We start from the raw sequence: 24,627 nt of genomic DNA, 5'->3' as shown, positions 1-24,627 counted from the left end.
TAGCTTGCGATACTACGTACTATCATCCCGACTTCACACTCTAGAAGGGTCATTACATTCGCACCACATATTGCATTACATCCATAGCAAATGACATTTTTGGGTTGCTATGTTTCTGCATTTATACGGCCTAGATACGACTGACGGTATTCGTGGACTCATCAGGATTTGCATATTGCATTTGCATCATCGGCATCTGATATTTGGCTTGCTGTCTCTGCATTGCATAGCTGATCTGCATTACTTCATTAATATATAATATTGTTTTATTATATTTCTTCATCGTATAGCCTGGATAAGGCTGATGGTATTTATGGGCCTATCAGGAGGTTTTCCCATTACTCCGCTATCGTATGATTCATGATCTTGTTAATATTTCTGCTTACTCCGTTATCATATGATTTGTGATCTTGTCAGTATTTCTGCTTACTCTGATAATTCATGATCTTGTCAGTATTTCTGCTTACTCTGATAATTCATGATCTTGTTATTATTGCTGCTTATTTCCAACATTATATGATTTATGGATTACCAGTATTTCCGGTATTGTATAATTATGGCATTGTATTGAATACTTGGCACTTACCTTATGCACACAGTTACACCACCCTCTAAGCTTTCTATAAGCTTATGCATGATAGATGCGTGCAGGTGATGTTAGGTTGCAGCAGTATTGAGCTTGGAGCATGCAGCAGTCTTCTGGAGTCTTGATTTTTGACATATGTATTTCGCTTTCAGCAGTGTATTTAAAATTTATATTAGTGGATATGTGATGATGATGTTGCCTTTGTGATTTGGGTATACTTGTGGTTATGCCTATTAAGAATTAAATATACAAAAAAAAAATTTCCTCCTTGTAGGATCCCAGGATCGGAATTTGGCATATGGACGCTAGGAGCCGAAAATGGGGTACTATATACGGAGGCTGTCAGCACCGGATTCGGCGATTGGGATTCTTGTGAATCTGATTTTTGTGTTTGGGGCGTAACATACGGCCCACTTGATGTATATTACGGCCTATGGTTACAACCCATTGGATGTATTTGGGGACCATTTGATGAGGCCCGATGTAACGTATTTGGAACTCATGGGTGGAGGCCCATTATGATGTATTTTCGACCCATTTGGTAAGGCCCATTGTGATGTATCTCTGACCCATTTGGCAAGGCACATTATGATGTATTCAAAGCCCATGGTTGAGGCCCAGTGCGATGCATTTATGACCCGTTAAGTTGTGTATAAATCCCTTATATAAGCCACTCCTTGGGAGCAATGTTGGTTAAATGGCCACATTGATGGGCAATGATGGTTGGATGTCCACATTGTGACCTTCCCTTAGGCCTGGATAGGCCCATTTTCATCGTTCTCTAGTGGGTTAACTCAAACGCTTGGGCCCCATTGACATTGCTTAATCCATCATCGACCGTCTATCTATGGACCCCGCCTTGTGTCGAGGCCGATTCCGACTGCCGATTACTGATCCCAATGCCAAAAATTAAATGCCCTATATATGGAGTTCGAGCTTCAATGGTAAAAAAATGGGTAGATAATGGCTTTGTTGATGACATTGACCGTGTATTCGTTGGCATCACGAAAATCAAGTTTCCAGTTGAATTGTTGTTGGATAGTTTACACACTACTACTCGATACCATTGAGTGTCTTCGATGGGATCAAGGGGACCCTTCGATGTCATCGAAGGTTCCTCGATTCCATTGAGAAACTCAAAAGAAAAATAAAATCATATCTTGCTGAATGTATATGAGTTAACTACCCAATTCCATCGAGTGGCCTTCGATGTCATCGAAGACCCCTTGAGGACTACTCAATGAAATCAAACACTACTCGAAAGTCTTGTGTTTGGTCCTACGATTTCATAAAAGCTTTGCACCTTTCATAGCCTTACTTACCATGTTCCAATTAAGCTTCTAAGGCTAAGGGCTGCTTAATAAGGTTTACCTATAAGGCTAATGACCATTTAGAGGTTCAAGGGATTGTTTTGGGTCAGGGTTAGAGTCACCAATGCACCTTACTTTCTTGTTATTTTCTACTTGCTACTCATGTCCTCTTGTGTCTTCGGTCTTCAGCTTCCATGGGCCCAATCGACTATTTGATACATGAACTCACGTGATTGACAAATAAGATGTACAAATCAATGCACTAACATATTCAATCTATGCAATTGCTGTTCCACCATTTTCTTTCAAGTTGATATTTGGATTAAATGGTGTATTTTTCTCTTTGATTTTTAAGTGGTTAAACTTGCTCGATATCTTCTCAATGTAATGAAATTGATATAGTGCATAACTTTCACTATGTTTTTTTTAAAAAAACTTTGATACATAGTATGGTATCCGCTTGTCTAAGATCCTTCATTTTGAAAATGGAAGAGAAAAATCTTTTCATTTTAGTTATACCTTCCATTGTATTATTGTTAATTAACATTTCATTAACATATAGACATATAATAATAATGCAATCACTACACATCTTAGAGTAAATGCACTTATCAGCTATATTATACATTAAACCATGAGTAAGCACCCTAGCATCAAATTTTTCACGCCAAAGTTTTGGTGCTTGTTTCAATCCATACAAAAATTTACAAGTCTACAAACTTTCTTCTTATTTCCTGGTAGAATGAACTCTTTCAGTTGTTACATGTATACCTCTTTGTTTAAGTCGCCATTCAGGAAAGTTGTCTTTTCATCCATTTGGTGGATGCGAAGATAATTTATTGATGTCAATGCGAATACGATCATAATAGATGTTATTTTAGCCATAGGAGAATATTGTTAAAGTAATCTATACATTCCTTTTGGAGGAAAGCCTTTCGCTAATAACTTAGCCTTGAAGGTTTGGATAGTCCCAACAGTGTGGTATTTCCTCCTGAATATGCACTTGCACTCTATAATTTTAGATCCTAATGGTAGATCCACCAATTCCCATATTTGAGTTCCTTCTATAGGATCATCTACTAGAGTTTGGATCTAGGTATCCATTAATAGACAACAAGTTCTCAAAAAAAAAATAAAAAAAAATCTACATCTCTAGACTTTATGAATACATTAGACTCAAGGTCTTGGAGTTTATAAGTTTTGATGTTTTATGCATATCCTACAAAGGCGCACTTAACAGCTCTAGGTCCCAACTTGGTTTTTCTAGGGCCAAGTGTTTTGCAATATATGAGACACCCCCACACTTCAAGATATTCTAGATTCTGTTTTCTACCTTTCCATATCTCATATGGAGAGGTCTTAATTTTCTTAGATGAGATCCTATCTAGGAAATGACACGCAAATGCTCTTTCCCCCACAATCCTAATGACAACTTTGCTTGTAGTTGCATTGAGTTGACCCATCTCTAATAGGGTTCTATTCTTTCTCTTTTCTACACCATTTTACTGTGGTGTGTAAGATGCTATGCATTGGTTTACTGTGTTATTCTCTTTTTAGAAATTAAAAAACTCGTTAGAGAAGTATTCTCCTCCTCTATCACTTCGGAAGGTCTTAACCTTCCTCTCTAACTAAATTTCTACTTCTAACTTTATATCTTGAATGCAATAAATGCTTCATCTTTTGATCTTAATAGTTACACATAAACATATCTAGAATAATCGTCTATGAATTTTATAAAGTACCTCTTGCCTCATTCAACTCACATATGTCAGTGTGCACTAGGTCTAGCATCTGAGATGATCTCTCAACACTTGGGAATGGTTTCTTAGTCATTCTAGACTGTATGCACACTTTACATTCATCATTCTCACTTTCATTATAAGAGATTAAGTCATTCTTAGCCATGAGTCTTATGGTACTATAGTCTTCATGCATTAATCTACCATGCCACAGACTCAACATATAAGATAAAGAATTATTTTCATTAAGTGAGAATTTAGTCATCCCATCATAAAAACACCCATTTCTGACAAAATTCTCATTCATGAACAAGATTAGCTTGCCAGACTTATATAAAACCCTTATTTCGGGTTTACTTAATAGATCCCTAAAAATCAGGTTTCTTCTCATGTCTTGGACTAGCAATAGATTGGTCAAGATTACCTTCTTTCTAGAGGTAAACAAAAATTTCACAGTTCCTTTACCAACGAACTTCGATCGACCTTCGTTTCCTATTTGAACATCTTGACCGTTGGCCACATCTTCATAGGTCTTGAAGGCATATCTATCATAGTATACATGGACTATTGCAGCTTTATCATACAACTAACCGGGGACTTTTCCTTGGACCATGTTCACTTTGATGATCATTGTTACAATGTCATCTTCTACTACACTAGCCTCCTTGGATTTCTTATGGTACCTGCAGACTCGAGTGAAGTGCTTAGTCTTACCACAAATAAAGTAAGGGCCTTTGGTATATCATTCCTTTTTCTTTTGGGATTTCTCAAATTTCCCATTATCCTTATTAGGTTTTAGGGATTCGTCCTTCTCGGAGCTCCTGTTCTGGGATGACCTTTCTACTGTATTTACCATGGATGAGGAGGTTCCATTTGTCTTAGTTACAAGATTCCTCCTCTATTCTCAGGTGTTTCTAGATTTGTTTCAGTGTATAGTCCTCGGTCATTTGCAGTAACTTCTTCCTATATTCTTTCCACATCGGAGGTGGCAATAATAGCCCCAACTTGGAAAGATTCAGGAAGGTTTTTCTTTAAGGCCTTTATTTTGTTTACTATCAACCGCAACTCTTACATTTGAGCTAACAATGGTTTATTATCTACTATGGTGAATTCAAAGTACCTAGATGTTAGGAATTTCTTTATTCCTTCTTCTTCAGCCTTGTACTTGAATTCTAGTGTGTTCCAAATGTTTTTGGTTAACATTGAGTTTGTATATAAGTCATACAGATAGTCGGATAAAGCGTTGAAGATGTGGCTACGACACAACAATTCATTTCAACTCGCTTATTCCTAGATGCGACTTGCTCGATGGTGTCATTTTCTGTAGTTTTAGGTAGTGGCTATAGGTTAGGATTTAAAATATAGTAGTTTATTAGCGATGTTAAAAGAAATTTTAACTTGTCCTGCCATTTGGTGACGCTATTGCCATCGAACCGGTTGAGTCATATCAAATCTTGATTCATCAGCTTGATTGGCGCAATGCTTTTGGTATCCATGTTCCAAATAACTCTTTTAGATTGTTGAAAAATATTCCAAAATGATAATTTGGATATGTCAATGCACTTATTTGTGTGCCTTGTTTGTTAATCACGTGCGTCGGTGTGTCATGGTGTCGATTAAGACCTTGGAAGCTGAAGTCAAATGCACATGAAGGCTAGAGCATCAAGGAGTGAAGAACAGGTAAATGAGGTGCCTTGGTGGCCCTAACCATGACCTAAAACAACCCTAAGCCTCTAGATGATCCTAACCTTAATATATAAACCTTGTAGATCATCCCTTAACCTTATAACCAAAATTGGATTATGATAAGACTAAAAGAGGTGCGAGCTGCCGTGAAACAAACTGTCTAAACAGCTATCATCGAGTGATCTTCAATTGATTGGGCTCGAGCAATCGAACAGGGGTAAAACTATCCAACAACATATGTAACTGTTGAAGGTCAAATATTGCATATTATCCCCCATTTATATCTTGGTTTTATGAACATGATAATACTTAATGTTCTATTTTACTCATATTTGTGTTGCAAGGTGAATATCAGAGCTTGGATTGAAAATGGTGCTAAAAGTATGGATTTGATGCTCAAGAATTACCAAAGTAAGGGATGGATCTTAGAAGACCAAGATTGAATAATTCACTTGCCAAAGATCCAAGAAAACTAAGTGAGGAATGAAGAAAATCAAAGATTTGAAGTGAAAAAAAAAAAAAGGAATCTTAAAATTGCCTTGAAAAATCATATTCTGAAACTCTGAGTCATTTTGTGAAATTGCGCAGAGTGAAGTTTGTTGTGAGAAACAGCGTAGAGTGAAGTCTATTTTAGTAAACTGCGTAAATTTGAGGCGGTTTCTAGAGTTTTTCAACTAGGTGTGAAAGTTGGAGTTCCATAACTATAAATAAGATTCCCTTGGATGTTCTTAGGCATCTTCTAAGGTTTAAAGAGTGAAGCAAAATGGTGGAGAAGCGTCACCAAGTGTTTTTCTTCTTCTTCCTTACTTGTTTTCATGTTTTTCTTAAGAGACTTTGGTCCAATCATGTCTATGGTTGGCTAAACCTCTTAGCTAAGGCTAAGAGGTGAAACTTGTAGCATGATGGGATGTTTCTATTGCTTTGATTCATGTTTATGTTGAACTCCATGGATTATAATATGATATTTAAGGAATACTTTCAGTTCTTAATGGTTTATTGTGACTCAAATTACAGTAGATCTGCAATAGGTTTGAGTATCTTCTTTTCCTAATTTAAGATTGTGAAATTAGTAAGTCTTGTTGTTCACCATCGTCCCTTGGACATAGTAGGATGGAATCCTTTCTAATATTTACAATTCTCCTGCTTTGAGATTATGGGATTGGTAAATCTTATTATTTGTCATTGTCTCTTGGGCATGGTTTGGTGATAGAATCCCTGCCAATTATCATAGTTCTCCTTTATTGAGAATTAGGTCAATGGAAGTTCAGATTTGGTTTTATTGATATATTTTTCAATTGGACAGGATAAGACTCTAATTCTAATTGTGTTAGTTGAATAAAGAAAGAGGGCTCCTTGATCACTACAAGTGGATGTTTGGCACCATAGTTCCCACCTTTAAATTCTTAGTTTTAACTACTTAATTCACAATTACTCTCTCAATCACTTCAGAATTAGGTTTACATCTTTTTCTAGTTCTACTTCTAGTTAATTTAAAAAACGCACAAGATCAGTCCCTGTGGATTCGACCTCGGTCTTACCGATATTATTACTATATCATGACCCTACATTTAGGGTTGTGAATTATAGTTAAATTTGAATTATGTTCGATTGATCAACACTTCAGTTGATCAATCAACAAGAGCCATTTTTTTTTCCATTTTTTAACCATTGGAACTCGAACTCTTTATAAAGGGCATGTGGCACTTGGGCTTTTTGAGTGGTTTTTGGTGCAATAGAAGGCTACATGATGCCACATTAATATCCTACATCCTAGACCTCTAATCCCATGAGTTTTAATTAATCTTCATGATCTTTAACACTTTAATGAGGATACCAACCTCCAATGAGAAGATGAACTTGAACTCCGCCATTTTCTAGAGATTAGACCCAATCTTATTGGCATATCCTTTGTCTAAATCTTCTAAAAGACACTTCTAGGTAAATCCCTTGGGATTTCAACCATGTCATTAGTTGTAGGAGATTCTATGACCCTTCCATCACCTTGGTCACCTCAATGGAGCATTGTCTATAAGGCGTTTGATCTTTGAGCTGAAGCACTAACAAGCATTAACATTAACAGTCGAGGGAGTAAAAATGGAGCAGATTCAAGCATTGAAAAGCTTTGAAGAAGTAACCTAAGAGTGACACATCAATGGGGCTCAATTCAACAAGTATCATGTATGAGTCCATAATTTTTCCTTGCGTAGGATTGAGGGTGAGAGTTTGTGACCCAAACTCGATAGGTTCTTGTGTAGAAGCAAATTCATTGGACATGGGTGCGTACATGTTAGTCTTTAGAGGAGCTTTCGGTGGGAGTAAACATAGGTCCTTGGACTAGGATTAAGGTTATTGGTTATCCGATAGAAAATAAACTAAAGTCTCTTGTGGGAGCCTCTAGTGAGAGTGTATGTTAGGTTATTGTATAAGACCTAAGTCCTTGTGTAGGACTGACTGTAAAGGTTAGATGTGAACCTGTTGAAAATTTCTAATAGTAAATACTGGTACACTCAAGGAGAGTGCGTCTATTGGGAGTGGAATAGGGAAACAAAACCACTATATATGCTTGTGTTTGGGAATGCTGTTTGTAATTCTATTATTGCTTATGTGTTGATTATTTAAATCATATGAATGCTTGAATCAGATTGTATGTTAGACACTTAACTTGCAAAGCACACACAAGCACTATGTGATTGGACACACTATTGGCTTGGAAGCCTTAGTGTTAAATTGCCTTAGTTTAATTGGTAAATTAGTTTAAGTTAGGTAATTATGTTTTAAGTAGCATAATTTTAATACGTCTTGTTCACCCCCTTTCTAGGACATCCATTCATTTTATAGATCTATAAGTGCTTCAGTACATATAACCCGCATGGCCCACCACCTTGTGCCATTTTTATTGGTATCAAAGCGAGTTCCTCTTGAAAGACTTAACCATCCGGAGTGTGATTCGAAGGAACCTTGGAATGATCTCTTCCTATAAAGGGAAAATGAAGGTTACCTAAGTATATGAACATATTTGTAAATCTAGTGTGGGTATGCCTATTGGGGACAATAGAGGATTTGAACTAGATAGTCACATCTTTGCTTCTATCCCTCCGATAATGCAAAGAGAATCGTCTACTTCAGGAAGTAGCTCGAGAGCCTCTTTTGTGTGTCATGCTTGTGTATATATTGGGTACTTAAAATTTTAATGCTTAATATAAAAAAATGTTTCAATCTACATTAGTCTAAAACAAAGTGGTAAATACTTCGTGACTGAGAAATTGACACACCATTAATGGAAAAACATTCTGAAAAGATCATTAGAAAACAAAATAGAGTTTTTAACCCTTCCTAAAAAGACCGATCATGTGAAGGTGTTGCTGAAACTAATTTCCTAGATTAATAAAAATACGAAAATGTCAGAGTATGACTCATATAGATAAATCACCTACCGAACATAGATCTCTAACTAGAAATTCACATAAGGGAAATGCACATAGGAAAATCATTTTTCTTCTCAAACATAGTCCAAGTCCTAGGAAAGTCTCACCCAAATGGGTCGTGAAGAAGTATAGGTGACCTTAGAAGGTTTTTGATGCATTAATTGATAATCAGAGGATTTTAGCCTCATATGTGTGCGTTATAGTTAAATTTGAGGATTCAAGCCTCACTGTCGAGCATATTAGAAAATATGAGGATTTCAGCCTCATTTGTAAACTTAAATGGTAAATCAGAGGATTAAGACTCATTTGTTGAGCTAATTTGAAGATTTCAGCTTCATCTTAAGCTTATAGTTAAACTCAAGGATTTTAACCTTATTTATCTTGATAGTTTACGTTTTAAAGTTGCTTAATTTTGTATCATATGTTTTTAGGTTGGACTATCATTGGCCATCCCTATTTTGATTGGTATATCTTTGAAATGACCATAATAAGCATGTTTCATGTATTAATGTTTATATGTACCCTATTCTCTTATTAGTATGTGCCCTATAATTGGTAAATCTATGACTTATAGAGTTGCTATATATTATGTTATTATTGGTATATTCATGGAATTAACTCTTTATCAAATATTGAAAAAAATTGGGAGAAAGATCAAGTCCCACAAAAACAAGTTAAATTATGTTTTGCAGAATTTATTTGTTATTGGAGGAATTGATGAAGATAGGGGGAGCAATTATGGAGGAGCATTGCAAGTGTTACATGTCATGTTTGTAATCGAGTTGTAAATTTTTGTTTGATATGTAATATTTAAAGTTATTTTGGTATGTCCTTAGTAGATGACATTGTCTAGGTTAGGTTTTTATCACATAAATGACAAATGGGGAGATCGTTAGTGCACTTATTTGTGCACCTTGTTTGTCAATCGCATACGTCGATATGTCAGGATGTCAATTGAGCCCTTAGAAGTTGAAGACCGAAGACATAAAGAATAAAGCATCAAGGAGTGAAGAATAGGTAAACGAAGTGCCTTGGTGACTAGAAACCTTGACCTAAAACAACCTTTAGCCTTTAAATGACCATAACCTTAATATGTGGACCTTGCTAATTATCCCTTAGCCTTAAAAATAAAATTGGAACATGATAAGTAATGCTAAAAGAGGTGAGGGCTGTAGTGAAACAAACTGCCTAAATAGAAATCATTGAGCGATCTTCAATCAATTGATCTCAATAGAGCTCAAGATCGAGCGATCGAATATGGCTAAAACTGTCCAACAACATATCTGGCCAAATTCGAATTATGTTCAATCGATCGACAGATGATAACATCTAAATGTTACATATTTATCCTCTCAATTGCATTAGTTTCCATGCAGTCAAAGTTCTTAATTGATTAATTAATATATATTTTATACATATGAGATAATCCGGGAAACAAAGATGAAATCGTTCTTTAAAAGGAAGATTAAAGTTCAAAAGATTAATCAAGAAAAGACTTGGATGTTTGCGAGTTATTAATGACGAATGCATATGCCAAAGTTCCAAGGAAACTAAGTATAAATTAAGGATGGAGAAAAGATTGAAAAGTCACACAATTAAATAACAAAAATAACATACTGTTCGGTCTCACTTGAGGTTCGTTCGGTCTGACCGAAAGTGCATAAAATAGTCCAGCACGAAAGTGTGATTTTTAGAGATAATTTCATTCGACACTTAGGTCTGACTAAAGCCATATTTGGTGCCAACAAAAGAGAGTTCGGTGTGACCTAAGGGGGACTAAGACTTTAGACAAATTTTTATGAAATTCAACTCAGCTGAAGGTATCTTTGATTCGACTTATTGTGACTTTGGTGAAACTGAAGGTGACTATCGGTACGATTGAACAAAGCATAAGTGCATAAATTTGAAGTCAGTTCCAAATCGGTATGAACTTTTCCTATTTAAATAGGTGTTAAAGCCGATCTAAGTACGAATTAGGGATTGGAAGAGAGATCAAGGAGTGATGGAGCTTCTTTAGAATCATCATTCCTTCCCAATCCTTTGGTTATAGTTTATTTATTTATTTTATTTTGTATAAGGTGTTAGTCATGTTTGGTAAATCTCTTAGCTAACGCTAATGGATGAACATTTTAATGGATATTTGATAGTTAATTCATTTTTCAATGAAAGTTAAGATTTTTATGTTGAATTGTGATCGGATGAGATTGAATTACTACCTTGGAGAAGTAATTAATCCGTAAAGTTATTTGGTCTATTGTCGCCTCTGGGTACATTAGATGCTTTCAATTCCCTGTGATGTGATTACCTAGATCTTCATGAGAGATCAATCCTATCATGATTCTAATATATGTTGGATGTTTATAATTGATATTACTATATTATCTCCCAATTAGAATGAATTAGAATCTAGTTATAGTTGAGCTATCAACTCAAGAAGATGAATTAAATTCAAAGTCTATTGATTAGGGATTTCTGTATCTTTAGTTCTTTTTATAATTGTTTTACAACTCTTTTATTTCATTGGATTAAAAACCCAGACCAACCGTTTCTCTTAATTTAAATTCTTAGTATAATATCACCAAATTCCTTGTGACCGACTTATTACTGCATTGCAGCCCTATACTTGGAATTGTCAACCATTGGGTTCGATCAATAACTCAGTCGATCGATTGATAGGAGTCGTTTCTTTCCCTTTTTTGACAGTTGGAGCTCAAACTCTTTATAAAAGACATGTGACATTTGGGCGTTTTGTGGGGCTTTTGGTGCAATAGAAGACTAGGTGATTCCACTTTGATTTCCCACATCCTATACCACTAATCTCATGAGTTTCAAGTCATCATTATGAACTTTAATATTCTAATGAGGATTCCAACCTTCAATTAGAATATGAACTTGAACTCTACCATTTTGTAGATATTAGACCCAATCTTATTGGCATATTTATCTAAATCCTTTAGAAGAATATTTTAGGTGAATTTCATAGGATTTCAACTATCTTATTAGTTGTAAGAGATTCTATCACCCTCCCATTATCTTGGTCACCTCAATGGAGCATCGCATGCAAAGTGTTTGATATTAGAGCTAATGCACTAGCAAGCATCAACATCAATGATCAGGGGGAGAAAAATGGGAGTAGATTCAAGCACGAGAGAGCTTTGAAGAAGCGACCCAAGAATGGTGCATCAATGGGGCTCAATTCGATAAGTGTCATGTATGAGTCCATACTCTCTTTACTTATGTAGGATTTATGGTAAGACTATGTGGCCCAAACTCAATAAGTTCTTGTGTAGGACCCAAACTCTTGTGTATGACTGAATTCATCAAACACGGGTGTGTACGTGTTAGTCTCCGTGGGAGCCTCCGACAAGAGTAAATGTAAGTCCTTAGACTAGGACCGATGTTGTTGATTAACCGATAAAAAACTAAAGTCTCTTGCGGGAGCCTCTAAAGGGAGTGTATGTTAGGTTCTTTTGTAAGACTTAGGTCCTTGTATAGGGTTGTAAAGGTTAGAGGTAAACCTATTGAAAACCTCTGAGAGTGAATACCAGTACACTTAAGGAGAGTGCGTCCGCCATGAGTGGAATAGAGAAATCGAACCACTATATATGCTTATTTTTTAGAATGATGTTCGCAATTCTATTCTTGCTTACGTGTTGATTAGTTATATTATATGAATGATTGAATCGAATTATATGCTAGACACTTAACTTATAAAGCATACACAAGCACAAGCCTTAGTATTAAATTGCTTTACTTAGTTTAAGTTAGGAAATTATGTTTCACTACGCTAAAATAATAAAAAATAACACAAAAATGCTTGGTTTTACAACGGACCTCGTCCATCGCAAAAAATCTTGGTTTACATGTGCTAAAAAACTGGTACATCTCGTTTCGTTTCCCATCTCAGTCTTTTGTGACAATTCAGGTTTACTTTAGAACTACATCTCGCTTTAATAGATACATCATTGAGCTAGGTCTGTTGCCGAGAGATGCATGGACCTCGAAACCTGCCGGAATGAATAGGCATATGGGTTATTTGTTCTCAAATCGAAAGGGGTAGGGTGTCCAGGCTCACTCCCTCTTTTTCCAAGAATTCATGAGCCACTTAGAAAAAAGCCTTCTATTTTTTTTCAAATAACTCGGCCTCCCCTAGCTCTTTTACTGTCTGGATTTCTTTTCCTCGTGCTATGCTCCCTCAGCGTAGGCCTACCATGCGTCTGTCAAAAACTTTTACGACTGACTATATCTGTCGTAAAAACAATAAAAGTCCATTGCTAATGTTCAACCTAGGCGGGATATTTGGGCAAGATTTTTACGACCAACAGAATTCGTCATAAATTGCTATTTTGCGATAGATTATATATGTTGTAAAATTTACGATGGATTATATCTGTCGCAAAATTAATTTATTTCTTTTAACATTTAGTGACAGATTTTCAAAATTATGTGACGAATCATGGTCTGTAACAAATGTTGCCAAATTTCTAAAATTTCCCCTTATTTTAATCAAATAAGTGACTGTTAATAGAATTAGTAACTTTTGCCCTAAACTTAAATATAATTTTTTTAATAAACTGATCAAATGCATCGATTTAATATTATTTTTTTAATCAATTCAGTGGAATTTATGTTTATTTTTGCATAAAAACAGTTTTTTAAATGCATGGAAATATCACATGAAAAGTCCTCTAATTTGTAGTTTATGAAAAAAAAAAAAAAGAGATTTTAAAAACATGAAGATTTTAAAAAAGGAAGTAAATTTGAAAAGAATTTTAGATTAAAAATAAATCACAATTTTGACAAAAAAAAATATCATCTTGAAAAAGAAAATTCAGAAGTTTAAAAGAAATTATAATTTTAAAATAAAATGGTGAGAAGTATAAGAAAAATAGACATTGTTTGAGAGAAAAATGAGATTTTGAAAAGAATTTTGATTAAATAAAAATTGGAATTTTGTAAAAAAAAATTGACAATTAAAATTTTTTTTGAGAAGTTGAATAAAGTAAATATTTTTGAAACAGAAAAATAGATTTTGGTAAAAATTGACATTTTTGAAAAGTTAAAAAAATTGTGGCTATGAAAAACAAAGTTTAAAAGGTTGAAAAAAAATTACCAATGTAAGAGAAAATAGAGATTTTGAAATGAATTGATATTTAAAAATACTTGAGTTGTTGAAAAAAAAAATGACATTTGAAAAATATTTGACACTTTGAAATTTTTTTTTTTGAGAAGATAAAAAAATATGATTTTGAAAGAAAAAAAAAATAGTTTGAATAAATTGACTACTTTGAAAAAAAATAGATTTTGAAAAGAAATTGAAATTTTGTATTTTGAAAAAAATTGAAATGTTCAATAACAAAAATGAGATAAAAAATAGAATTTGAATAAAGAATTGACTAGTAAAAAAATATTTTGAAAAAGAAAATAGAGTTGTTCAAAACAATTGAAATTTTAAAGAGAAAATGAGATTTAAAAATTGAGATTTTGATGAAAAATTGACGTTTTGCAGAGGAATATTGAGAAGGTTTTTTTTTTTTTATTTTATTTTATATATATAAATTTTTTTTTTAATTTTAAATTGTGATTTTGAAAACATTTGAGAAAATTTGAGATTTTGATAAAAAAAAAAAAAAGAGATTTAAAAAAACATTGAGATTTTTGATAAAAATTTTTCATTTTGAAAAAGAATATTAAAAAGTTGATAAAAATATGGTGCTTAAAAAAAAAAAAAAAAACTGGCATCTTGAAAATTTTGAGAAGTTTGAATAAATTGATAAGTTGGAAACAAAATTAGATTTTTGAAAAAAATGAGAGTTTGGAAAAAAATAATTTAGAATTTGTATTTTGAAGAAAATTGAAAAGTTTGATAACAAAAATGAGATTTTGTTAAAATTTTTGAAAAAAGAAAAATTAAGATTGAAAGAATGGACATTTTGATAGAAAATTGACATTTTGAAAAAGAAAATTAAGTAGTTAAAAAATTGATAATGATTAAAAAAATGAGACTTAAAAAACATTGAAATTTTGAAAAAAAAAATAACATTCTGAAGATGAAAATTGTATTTAAAAAAATTATGATTTTGAAAAACAAAAGTTAAAAAGTTTTAGAAAAAAAAAATGACAATGTTTGAGAAAATTTGAGATTTTAAAAAAAATGGAGATTAAAAAAAGAGAGATTTTGAAAAAACATTGAAAAGTTTAAAAAAAATTGTGATTTTGGAAAACAAAGTTAAAAAGTTTGAAAAAAAAAACAATGTTTGAGAAAAATTGTGATTAAAAAAAATGAGAAGTTGAAAAACTGATATGATAGCCAAGTATAATAGAAGTGTAATTACATTAATAACTTATAATGATGAGATTGATCAAATTCTATTATCAGACCATCAAAAAATTGATTTGAACGGTTAGATATGTTTGGAACGTTGCTAATTAGGATAGAGAACAAAATTCAGCCCAATTTAATATGAAATGAATCAGATTTGTCGAAAACACTTTTTAAATGGGTATGATTAGTTTGTCCAGATCTAAATAGATTTTAGGACGATCTGATCCGTCCAGATTGAGGTATAAATAACTTTAGTTGTATAAATTAAATTTCACTAAAATCTGACCATTAAATTACAAGAAATGGCCCATCATATTGTTGATTAGTTTTGTTCACCCAATATCTTTGTCATCCGAAACCTGATCCGGGTGAGTGACCGGCCAAATCAAAGCCTAACTCTAACCCAGCCATTGAATAGAGTGACTGAACAAGATTTCCAAATTGGGCCAAAATTTTAAGTCAAAATTGCGGTGCAAATTACTGACTTTGTGAAAACCTAAGAAATGTGTGGTTATTAGAAGCCTAACTCTAATCCACCCGTTGAAACGCCGTGAGACTCAACCTCAAACGGCCCAACGAAGTTATAAGTGACTTAAATTAGATAATCCAGATCTCTCTCTCGAAATTCGTGTTTCACTACTCAAGTGACGTCACCAAGTTCTGTGAGCCCCACCATGATTATATGTTGTATCAACACCGTCCAACCATTTGGAGAGATCATTTTAGGGCATGAGCCAAAGAATGAGGCAGATATATAGCTCAAGTGGACCCCATCAGAAAAAAAGAAAGAAAAGAAGTGGGGATTGAATGCTTACCATTAAAATTTTCTTATGAACTGCGTAAGTTTTTTAATGAAGATGATACTTGTGTTTTCCCTTCATATCCATGTCTTAGTTAACATATGAACATATTAGATCTCAAATAAACATCACGGTGGCATTAGAAAGGTTTCAACGGTGGGTGTCACTGTCCCCACTGCTTTAGGTGGTGGGGTCCACTTGAGCTTTGGATCTCTCATTCTTCGGCTCATGCCCTAAAATGATCTCTCTAAATGGTTGGATGGTGTAGATACAAAACACACATCATCGAGGAGCCACAGAAGATGGTGACAGAAGTTTCTGATTAAGCTGATATTTGTGGACCCCACCTCAGAAAATAGTGGGGATTAAATGCCTACCATTAAAAACTTATTGGGAGCCACATACGTTTCCGATCAAGCTGATATTTTTGTTTTCCCTTCATCCATTTCTGTGTTAATTTATAAACAGGTTTGATTTCAAATAAACATCATGATGGGCCTGGGAAGGTTTCAACGGTGGGTATCACTGTCTTCACTATTTTCTGTAGTGGGGTCCACTTGAACTCTGGATCTTCCTCAGTCTTTGTGTCATGTCCTAAAATGATATGGAAAAACGGATAGATGGAGTAGATTTCTCATATTCTTCAAGGTGGGCCCCACTTAGCATTCGAGCGCAGGAAATTCCTGCATGCGCGTCCCGCATACTAACAGCGTAGTAGCGTGGTGACTACTGAGGGCCCCAACATGATGTGTGTGTCATATCCATTCCATCCATCCATTTTTCCAGATTATTTTATGTTACGAATCAAATAATAAATCAGATCCAACCCTCATACGTACCACACCACAGGAAAGAGTGGAGATTGAACACTCACCATTAAAAATTTCCCATGGGCCACAAAAGTTTTGGATTAAGCTTATATTTGTGTTTTCTCTTCGTTCAGGTGTGCGTGGCCTAATCAACAGTCTGGATGACAAATAAAAATTACAGTGAACCGTGAAATGTTTTTAATGATGGGCATTCAATCTCCACTGTTTTCTTGCGGTGGAGTCCACTCGAGATTTATATCTCCATAAAATTTGGGCTCATACTCTGTGATAATATCTAAAATGGACGGGTTTGAGTAAATACATATATACCATGGGAGCTCACAGAGCATTGCCAGTTGCCACTTCGCTACTATCGCTTTTTGTCGGCAATCCCCGTCCCACTCTGCGAGAGGATTTCTCCCTGTCCCCTCGAGATCTTTCTATCTCTCCCTCTGCCTCTCCCTCTAGGCTCTTTAACCCTCTTCTTTTTCTCTCAGCTCTAGATCTCTTTCTAGGACTTGTTCTGTTTTTTTTTTTTTTTTAAATTTCTTTTCTTTGGTCCAGCACATCAAGGAGCATTGTGCAACATCAGGTATCTCTCTCTCTTTCCGTATCTATCCAACTCTTTAATTTGAACATTTTTTAATCCTTAGTATTTTGCAATGATTTGTGTATTAGACTAAAAATTTGAAGGTAAAGTAAACACCATGTTGTAATGGAACACCATGGGTGGCAATGTTCCAAACATAATACATTGCCCCCCTAATATTTCTGAATCTACATTTATATCATGGTCCTCATCCAACTTAACACTCTCATTGGCCGTGAGGCTGGCTGATACATTGTTTGGTAAGACAAGTTGTTATGCATCAGTCATCGTTACTAATTCATTTACCAACCAATCATCCCCTATGAAACACTTGTCACTGAGATAATTCGATAAGTTATCGTAGTTGTCCTCATCCCTTGGGTTGATCAACCGATGGAGTTGATTGAAAACTTGAGAATTCTGGTCACCTAACATAGGAGGAAAGAATGCCCCAATGGTATTCATAGCTATCAGTTCGTCAGATACAAGAATTCTTCAGAATGGTCACGGTTGGACTACCTCCGACCGAGGTAGAACTATGACCTTTTCTAATTCTCTCCTCATAACAACTCAACGCCTCTGCCATCAATATTTTTGAGTTCAAGTTAATGCCTCTAGTGCTGCCAAGAATTTTGGATGCATAACTCGCTTTCATACCCATTCTCGAGTCATCGGAGGCTTAACCATTCTTTCATTAGGCACCCCACTTCCCAGATGGTGACTAGGGGTTGTTCACTGTGGTCGATATTGACCACTCCTTCCAACTTGTCTAGGAGTCACGTAGCAACCTTGCAACCCTAACTCGGGAGGATCCTCCCACCCGAGAGTTATCCTTCTAGAACATCGGTCGCACAATTGTGGACATCGCCGGTCCTGCCAAATTGTGCTCGACCGAGTGGCACTCCAATGAAGGGACCATCGTCATCTTTGCATTGGTCGTCGCGGCATGCCTTCTTAGTGTGTCAGACCAAGATCGACCTTTGGCCGTGGCTGATTAGCTAGATTTGTTGTAACCATATTGACTTCAAGGTTGGGTGGGAATGGATCTATGTCAATCAACATAGCCTCCTCGCATTTCTATGAGAACTTCAATAACCTGTGGTCGATATTATCTTGGACCATATTCCTGAATACAACACATTTATTAGTTGAATGGGACCGGGTTTCATGCCATTTACAATATTCAATCTTTCATAATTCATCGGTCGAAGGTATCTTATGATTCATGAGAATCATGATAAATTTTTCAGCCAACAAAATTTCAAATATTTCATCAACTCTTGTGATGTCAAAAGTATAAAACTCTTGAGTTTTTTGTGCGGTCATTGTGGCCAATGCCAAGCATACGAGTGATTTCTTGGCTACCACCTTAACAATTGCAACTTTGTATTTTGGGTCATGGTAGTACGTCCCCAATGACGAGTTATTTTGCCTAGTAACCTCTTACAGGAGTTCCTCGTATTCAGACACATTCTTGGTCAGGTCATACAGGTTTATGAACTCTGTCCCGATGAACTTTTTTTGAAGTTTATACTCGAGTCTGTCTTATGCGGGATGCATAAATTCAGCCTTGGTCATAACAATATTACATCGGCTTTTTAATATTTTAAATCGAGTAATATAACTTTCACAAGTCTCCCCTGGTAGTTGCTGAAAACGGGCTAGATCGGTCAATGTTATTTCTTTATTCTTAATGAAAAATTGTGCATAGAACTTCTCTTGCAGGTCTTGACAAGTGTCCATCGAGTTTGGCAATATGTTAGAATACCATGTAAAAGCCATTGCTATTAACGAATGACCAAATAATTGTAACTTATGATAGTCATCATTCGCTAACTCCCTGCATTGCATAGTGAATCGGCCGACATGTTCGATGGTCGATTGACCAAGATCGATCGAAAACAAAGCGAAATTTAGGTCAATAATTTCGCGACAATTGATGTTGCCGATCTATCCATTTGGGATAGGGTCTATGATACATTGGGATAGGTATTGCGGCCAAGCACTTGGCCTGCAATCTCTTGGATGATTTGCATAATTTGGTCACGATCCACTCACCGAGGCTCGACACTTACGATGGATTGAGACTAAATCGATTCAATCCCGCGTGGAATAACGGATTCCTAGGGAATTATTAAGGATTGTATCCTCCTGGTAAATCCAAGTTTCAATTCTCAAGTGTGAAATTTCTAGCCTTTTGCTCTGGTCGTCTAAATTGAACAAGAGGTGGAGCATTTCACGTCTCTTGAGCTAGGATCATCGGAGGATTCCTCTGTGGAGGAGGCAAAGGTGGCGGCTGAGCCACATTGTCAATAAAACTTCCTTTGACATTATATTACATTATTGATGGCGTTCGTTCAGCTACCATAGCCATTAATCGATGCATGACGTCAGTTTCGCTGGCCATATACCTGTTAGTATTCTTAGTTTGAATACGAAATTGCTTGACTTGGGCCTTTCCATATTCCTGAACATGCTAAATACTTAGTTGTATGTTTCGAATCACAACCACTATCTCATCTGGAGGAATGGTCTGAGAGGTTGATGCATGCACCTTCTTGATTCTCAGCATCGAGTGTTGGACTATTATTCAGATTCAATGCCTCAGGGGCTGTTTGAACTGGCACGTTCTCGACTAGAGGTGGTGTGGCTGGTGTGGAGGGCTCAACCCCAACAATTCGATTACTTTTTTGATTTATGATGTCGATAATTTATTGACATGGTCCCACTGGGCGTGCTAAAAACTGTTGGCTCTAGTTTTCGGTAGTTAGAATGCGGGCATGCCAGAATTGAAATTGCGGCTCAATTCAATTTGAACAACAATGACCCCAAGCACCAACATAGGCATACACGTAGTGTATGACCGAGATATGATGAAATTAACTACCTATTTAGCCACTCGATCAATGTGTAAATGGGATCAGACGATATTTAGAGGGTACGGTTCATCCTAAAATGACCTTGGAAAAAAGGACAGACAACATGGATATAGAATACATACATCAAGGTGGGCTCCACAGTAAGGGAAGCACCGTCTTGGGTGAGGCCGGAGCCACACCTAATCACATCTGCTTCATTTTTGGGCTCATGCCTAAAATGACCTTGGAAAAAAGGACAAACAACATGGATATAAAATACATACATCAAGGTGGGATCCATAGTAAGGGTGACACCGTCTTGGGTTAGGCTGGAGCCATACCTAAACAGCTCTCGATTATATATATATATAGGAATGATGACTTGCGTACCGGTTTGCACAGCCTTAAGTGCGCACCTCATCCACAACCATTGGATGTAAGGAGCGACTGAGATTTGGGCGGAATTCTCATTGGATAGAGGGTTTTTTTTTTTTTTTTTTTTTTTTTTTTTTTTTTTTTTTTTTATTTTTTAATGAGAGAGAGAGAGTCCAAGGAGGGGGGCATGTGTGTGAGAGAATCGGGACACGAATTTCCTATGAAAGCCTTCAAATTTTATTATTTTATTATTTTTTAATGAGAGAGAGAGAGTCCAAGGAGGGGGGCATGTGTGTGAGAGAATCGGGACACGAATTTCCTATGAAAGCCTTCAGCAGGAAGTTCCTACGCTAGAAACCTAAGTGGGGCCCACCATAATGTTTGTGAGAAATCCAACCCGTCTATCCATTTTGTGAGCTCATTTTAGGACATAGGTCCAAAAATGAGCTGGATCCAATACTCAAGTGGCTGAAAACGTGAGGATTGAGCTTCTATAGTTGAAATATTCGTGGGGCACAAAAGTTTTGAATCAGGCTAATATTTTTGTTCTCAGTTCATCCCAATGGGAATGATGTTATGAACAATATGGATGGCATGTAAACACCACTGTTGACCCCATGGAGGTTTCAACTGTAGGAATTCCCCTACCCACCTTTTCCTTTGGTACGGCTCACTGGAGTATTGTATCCTGCTCACTTTTGGTCTCAAGTCCTAAAATAAGCTCAAGAAATAAATGAACAAGGTAGGTTTCTCACAAATATCATGGTGGGCCCCACCTAGGTTTCTAGTGCAGGAAATCCATGTCCAGAGGGATGCTGTTTGGCTAGTGACGCTGCCACCCACCAAGTAGCTAGTGGTGGGTGCTATGTGGACCCCACCATGATGTATGTGTTTTATCCACGCTGTCCATCCATTTTGAAATATAATTTTAGTGCTTGATCCCAAAAATGAGGTAGATCTAAATCTCAGGTGGACCACACCATGAGAAAACAGTAGTGATTGAATTTCCACCATTAAAAACCTCCTAGGGCCTACCGTAATGGTTATTTGACATCTAACCTGTTGATTAAGGTCATACATACTTGGATGAAGGGACAAATATATATCAACTTGATCCAAAACTTTCGTGGCCCACAAGAAGTTTTTAATGGTGGGCATTCAATCAACACTGTGCAGTCCACTTGAGATTTGGATCAACCTAAAAAAAGCTCATACCATAAAATGATATGGAAGAATGGGTGGATGGCATGGATGAAACACATACATCATTGTGGGGCCCACAGAGCATCAACAGTAGTCAATCCGTTTGTGTCCATAGAATCTAAGACAGCGTCTATTTAAAGGGGGCTACTGAGAGTGCTATATTGGCCCCTGCATGATTTATATGTGTTTTATCAAAGCCGTCCACTATTTTTTCAGATTATTAAATTACTAGCCCAAAAATAAGGGAGATCCAGATCTCAAGTGGACCACACCATAAGAAAATAGTGGTGATTAAATGGCCACCTTTAAAAACTTCCTAATGCTCACTGTAATATTTATTTGTCATCCAACCTATTAATTAAGTCCTGCACACCTGAATGAAGAGAAAATGAAAATATTAACTTAATCCAGAACTTTTGTGGAACTTATGAAGTTTTTATAGGTTCCACAAAAGTTCTACGGTGTTACGGATGGTAAGTGTTCAATCACCACTCTACTTCCATGGTGTGGTCCTTGTGAGGTTTGGATCTTACTCATCTTCGTAACTCATGTCATAAAATAGTTTGGAAGATTGGATGGAAGGCATGGATAAAATACATACATCATGACGGGGCCACGGAGTACTGGCACTTGCCACCTCACCACCAACGCTGGTAATATGACGTCAAGGTTCGCACTAAGGCCCGGCGAACCGGCCGTGGACACCACCAATGAACACATGACACATAAATGCCTTGGTTGAAGCCATTCCAATGATGGGATCATAACCCAGACAGTAGACTGAACGGATGGGTGTAGTTTTGTCAATTGGGGAGTGGACGGTAGAAAGTTAAAAGAAAAAAAAAAAAAATCTGTTCACCAATTTCAACTTAAATGCATACAGGTGCAGTGCAACCCACCCAAAAGAACCATGGTACTGCAAGTGTGATCTTAACTATCCAGTTTTAGATGAAATCAATGAGAGTCAAAATGGAGAAAAAATTAAATAGAAAAACATTAATCAGAAGTTATGATCATCAAATAATTACTAATTTTGTACAATCTGACACAGCTGCAATAGGGCCATGATTTTGACGGTTTGAATCACAACTTAAATGCATGCCAAGTGAACATTGTTTGTGTGCATATGTATGGATACTAATAATCTGTCCGAGTATGAAATAACTTGTCCAGTTCAAAACCAAGAAGAAGGGAGATAAAAAGGTAGGGAAATTACAACAAACCCTTTTCCATTATAGAGATAACAAACAAAGAAGAAGAAACAAGAACAAGAACAAGATTTGCTACTTGCATTTCCCAAAACAACCGTCATCATCATCCTTTTCTTCTTGTCTTCTTCCACACTAGCACCATCACCATCACCATCATCTTCTCTTCTTCCACAGCAGCACCAGCACCAGCACCGGCATCATCTTCTTCTACATCAGCACCATCATCATCAACATGGAAACTCCTAAAGTGCTATACAGTGACACCGAGTGTTGGGAATACCGTTGCAATACTGTAAAATTCAGCCCCATCGATTGTTCCCTCCTTGCCGTCCCCACCGGGCGTGAACCCATCCGTGGTGGCCATCTCGCCATGTACGATACAATGCTAGACCATACCTTTGGCTTCAACACCCCATTCCATAACATGTATGACTGCACGTGGTCCTTAACCAACCCCAATCTCATCATCATAGCAACCAATGCGGGAGGCTCCTATCTCATGGACATTAGTCTATGCAAAAACCAACGGCTACAATCCTTCGTGAGATCCAACCCCACAGTGACCACATCTGTCGACTGGCATCCAGAGGGTGGTTCTTTCATTTCAGCCTCTACTGATGGCATCGTCAATCTCTGGTCCATTGGTCAACGTAAACCCCAATACACATACAACCACCGTAGCCATGTATCAAGTGTCACCTGGAATCCTCGAGATCCAACCTTGTATGCCTCCACATGTTTTGACGGCATCCTCTACATCAGAGACATCCGCAGTGAGAATGCCGGGATCACAATCCAAGCTGATGACGCAAATCTCACCTCCTGTGACTGGAATTGGCATGGGAATACATGCATTGCCACTGCCTCGGCTAACAGGAGCTGCATCAAGGTGTGGGATCTCACCCAGCCCAACATCCCCATTAGAGTCTTTGATGAGGCTCACACGGCTGGGGTCCGCAAGGTGAAATTCTCGCCCCACTGGCACCACCAGATTGCGTCGGCCTCTGATGATAACAGTGTGGTGCTGTGGGATTATGGACATAATGCGAAGGGCCCAGAGATCACAAGGTATGAACATCATACGGCAAGCGTGATAGGTTTGGATATGAGCAAGCAAGCCCGGGATCTGTTGGCCAGCTGCGGAGAGGGTGGCTTCATTCATGTGTGGTGGCATGCACAGCCTAAGGACGGAGTACTGGAATTCTGAAACTAGTACTTATTGTTTCAGCAGCTGCTGCATTTTCTCCTCTTCTTCATTCTTATTTTTGTTCTCGTTTTTCTTCTCCGTCTTGATGTTTTTGAATTGATGCTTATTCAGTCCTCTTCCATTAAAACAAAGTGTAATGAATTAATTTCTGGCTTCTAAATGGACTCCCAAATGATTCAATGTGTCCTTGAAGTCTTGGCTCTTTGGTTCAATGACTCATGTTCTGTACAGGTTGGGCAGACCAAGTGATCTAGACCATTCATCCGGTGGGCCCAACGTGGGTGATGATTCTTCAAGATCCCACCCACTATTCATATGGTGGTTTGTGCACATAGGCAGTTGGGAAAACAAACATATTGTCAATGGATGGGAGAATGTACCCAGATCAGATGGATGGTAATGTCCCAAGAAGGAGATTTTTACCCATCTCAAACCACTATTTGAATTCCCCATATGAATAATGATGATCTGGATCACTGAAGGATAGGGAATTTTGGCCCAAAT

The 24,627-nt window shown here is 36.7% G+C and overlaps 1 protein-coding gene across 1 annotated transcript; it reads left to right on the top strand.

Moving 5' to 3' along the window:
- The first annotated feature begins 23,148 nt into the window (after nt 1-23,148).
- LOC131218129 (peroxisome biogenesis protein 7-like) lies at nt 23,149-24,123 on the top strand. Its single transcript, XM_058212811.1, has one exon. It carries the CDS (start codon nt 23,149-23,151, stop codon nt 24,121-24,123), a length of 975 nt encoding a protein of 324 aa, XP_058068794.1.
- The last annotated feature ends 504 nt before the right edge of the window (nt 24,124-24,627 follow it).

This window comes from Magnolia sinica, chromosome 11 (assembly GCF_029962835.1).
Source record: "Magnolia sinica isolate HGM2019 chromosome 11, MsV1, whole genome shotgun sequence".
NCBI classification, from domain to species: Eukaryota; Viridiplantae; Streptophyta; class Magnoliopsida; order Magnoliales; family Magnoliaceae; genus Magnolia; species Magnolia sinica.
This window is presented reverse-complemented; position numbering and strand designations above follow the sequence as displayed.

Bases quoted from the DNA above. Each gene is read 5' to 3' on its own strand.
- LOC131218129 (XM_058212811.1), top strand. From the start codon at position 23,149: ATGGAAACTCCTAAAGTGCTATACAGTGACACCGAGTGTTGGGAATAC.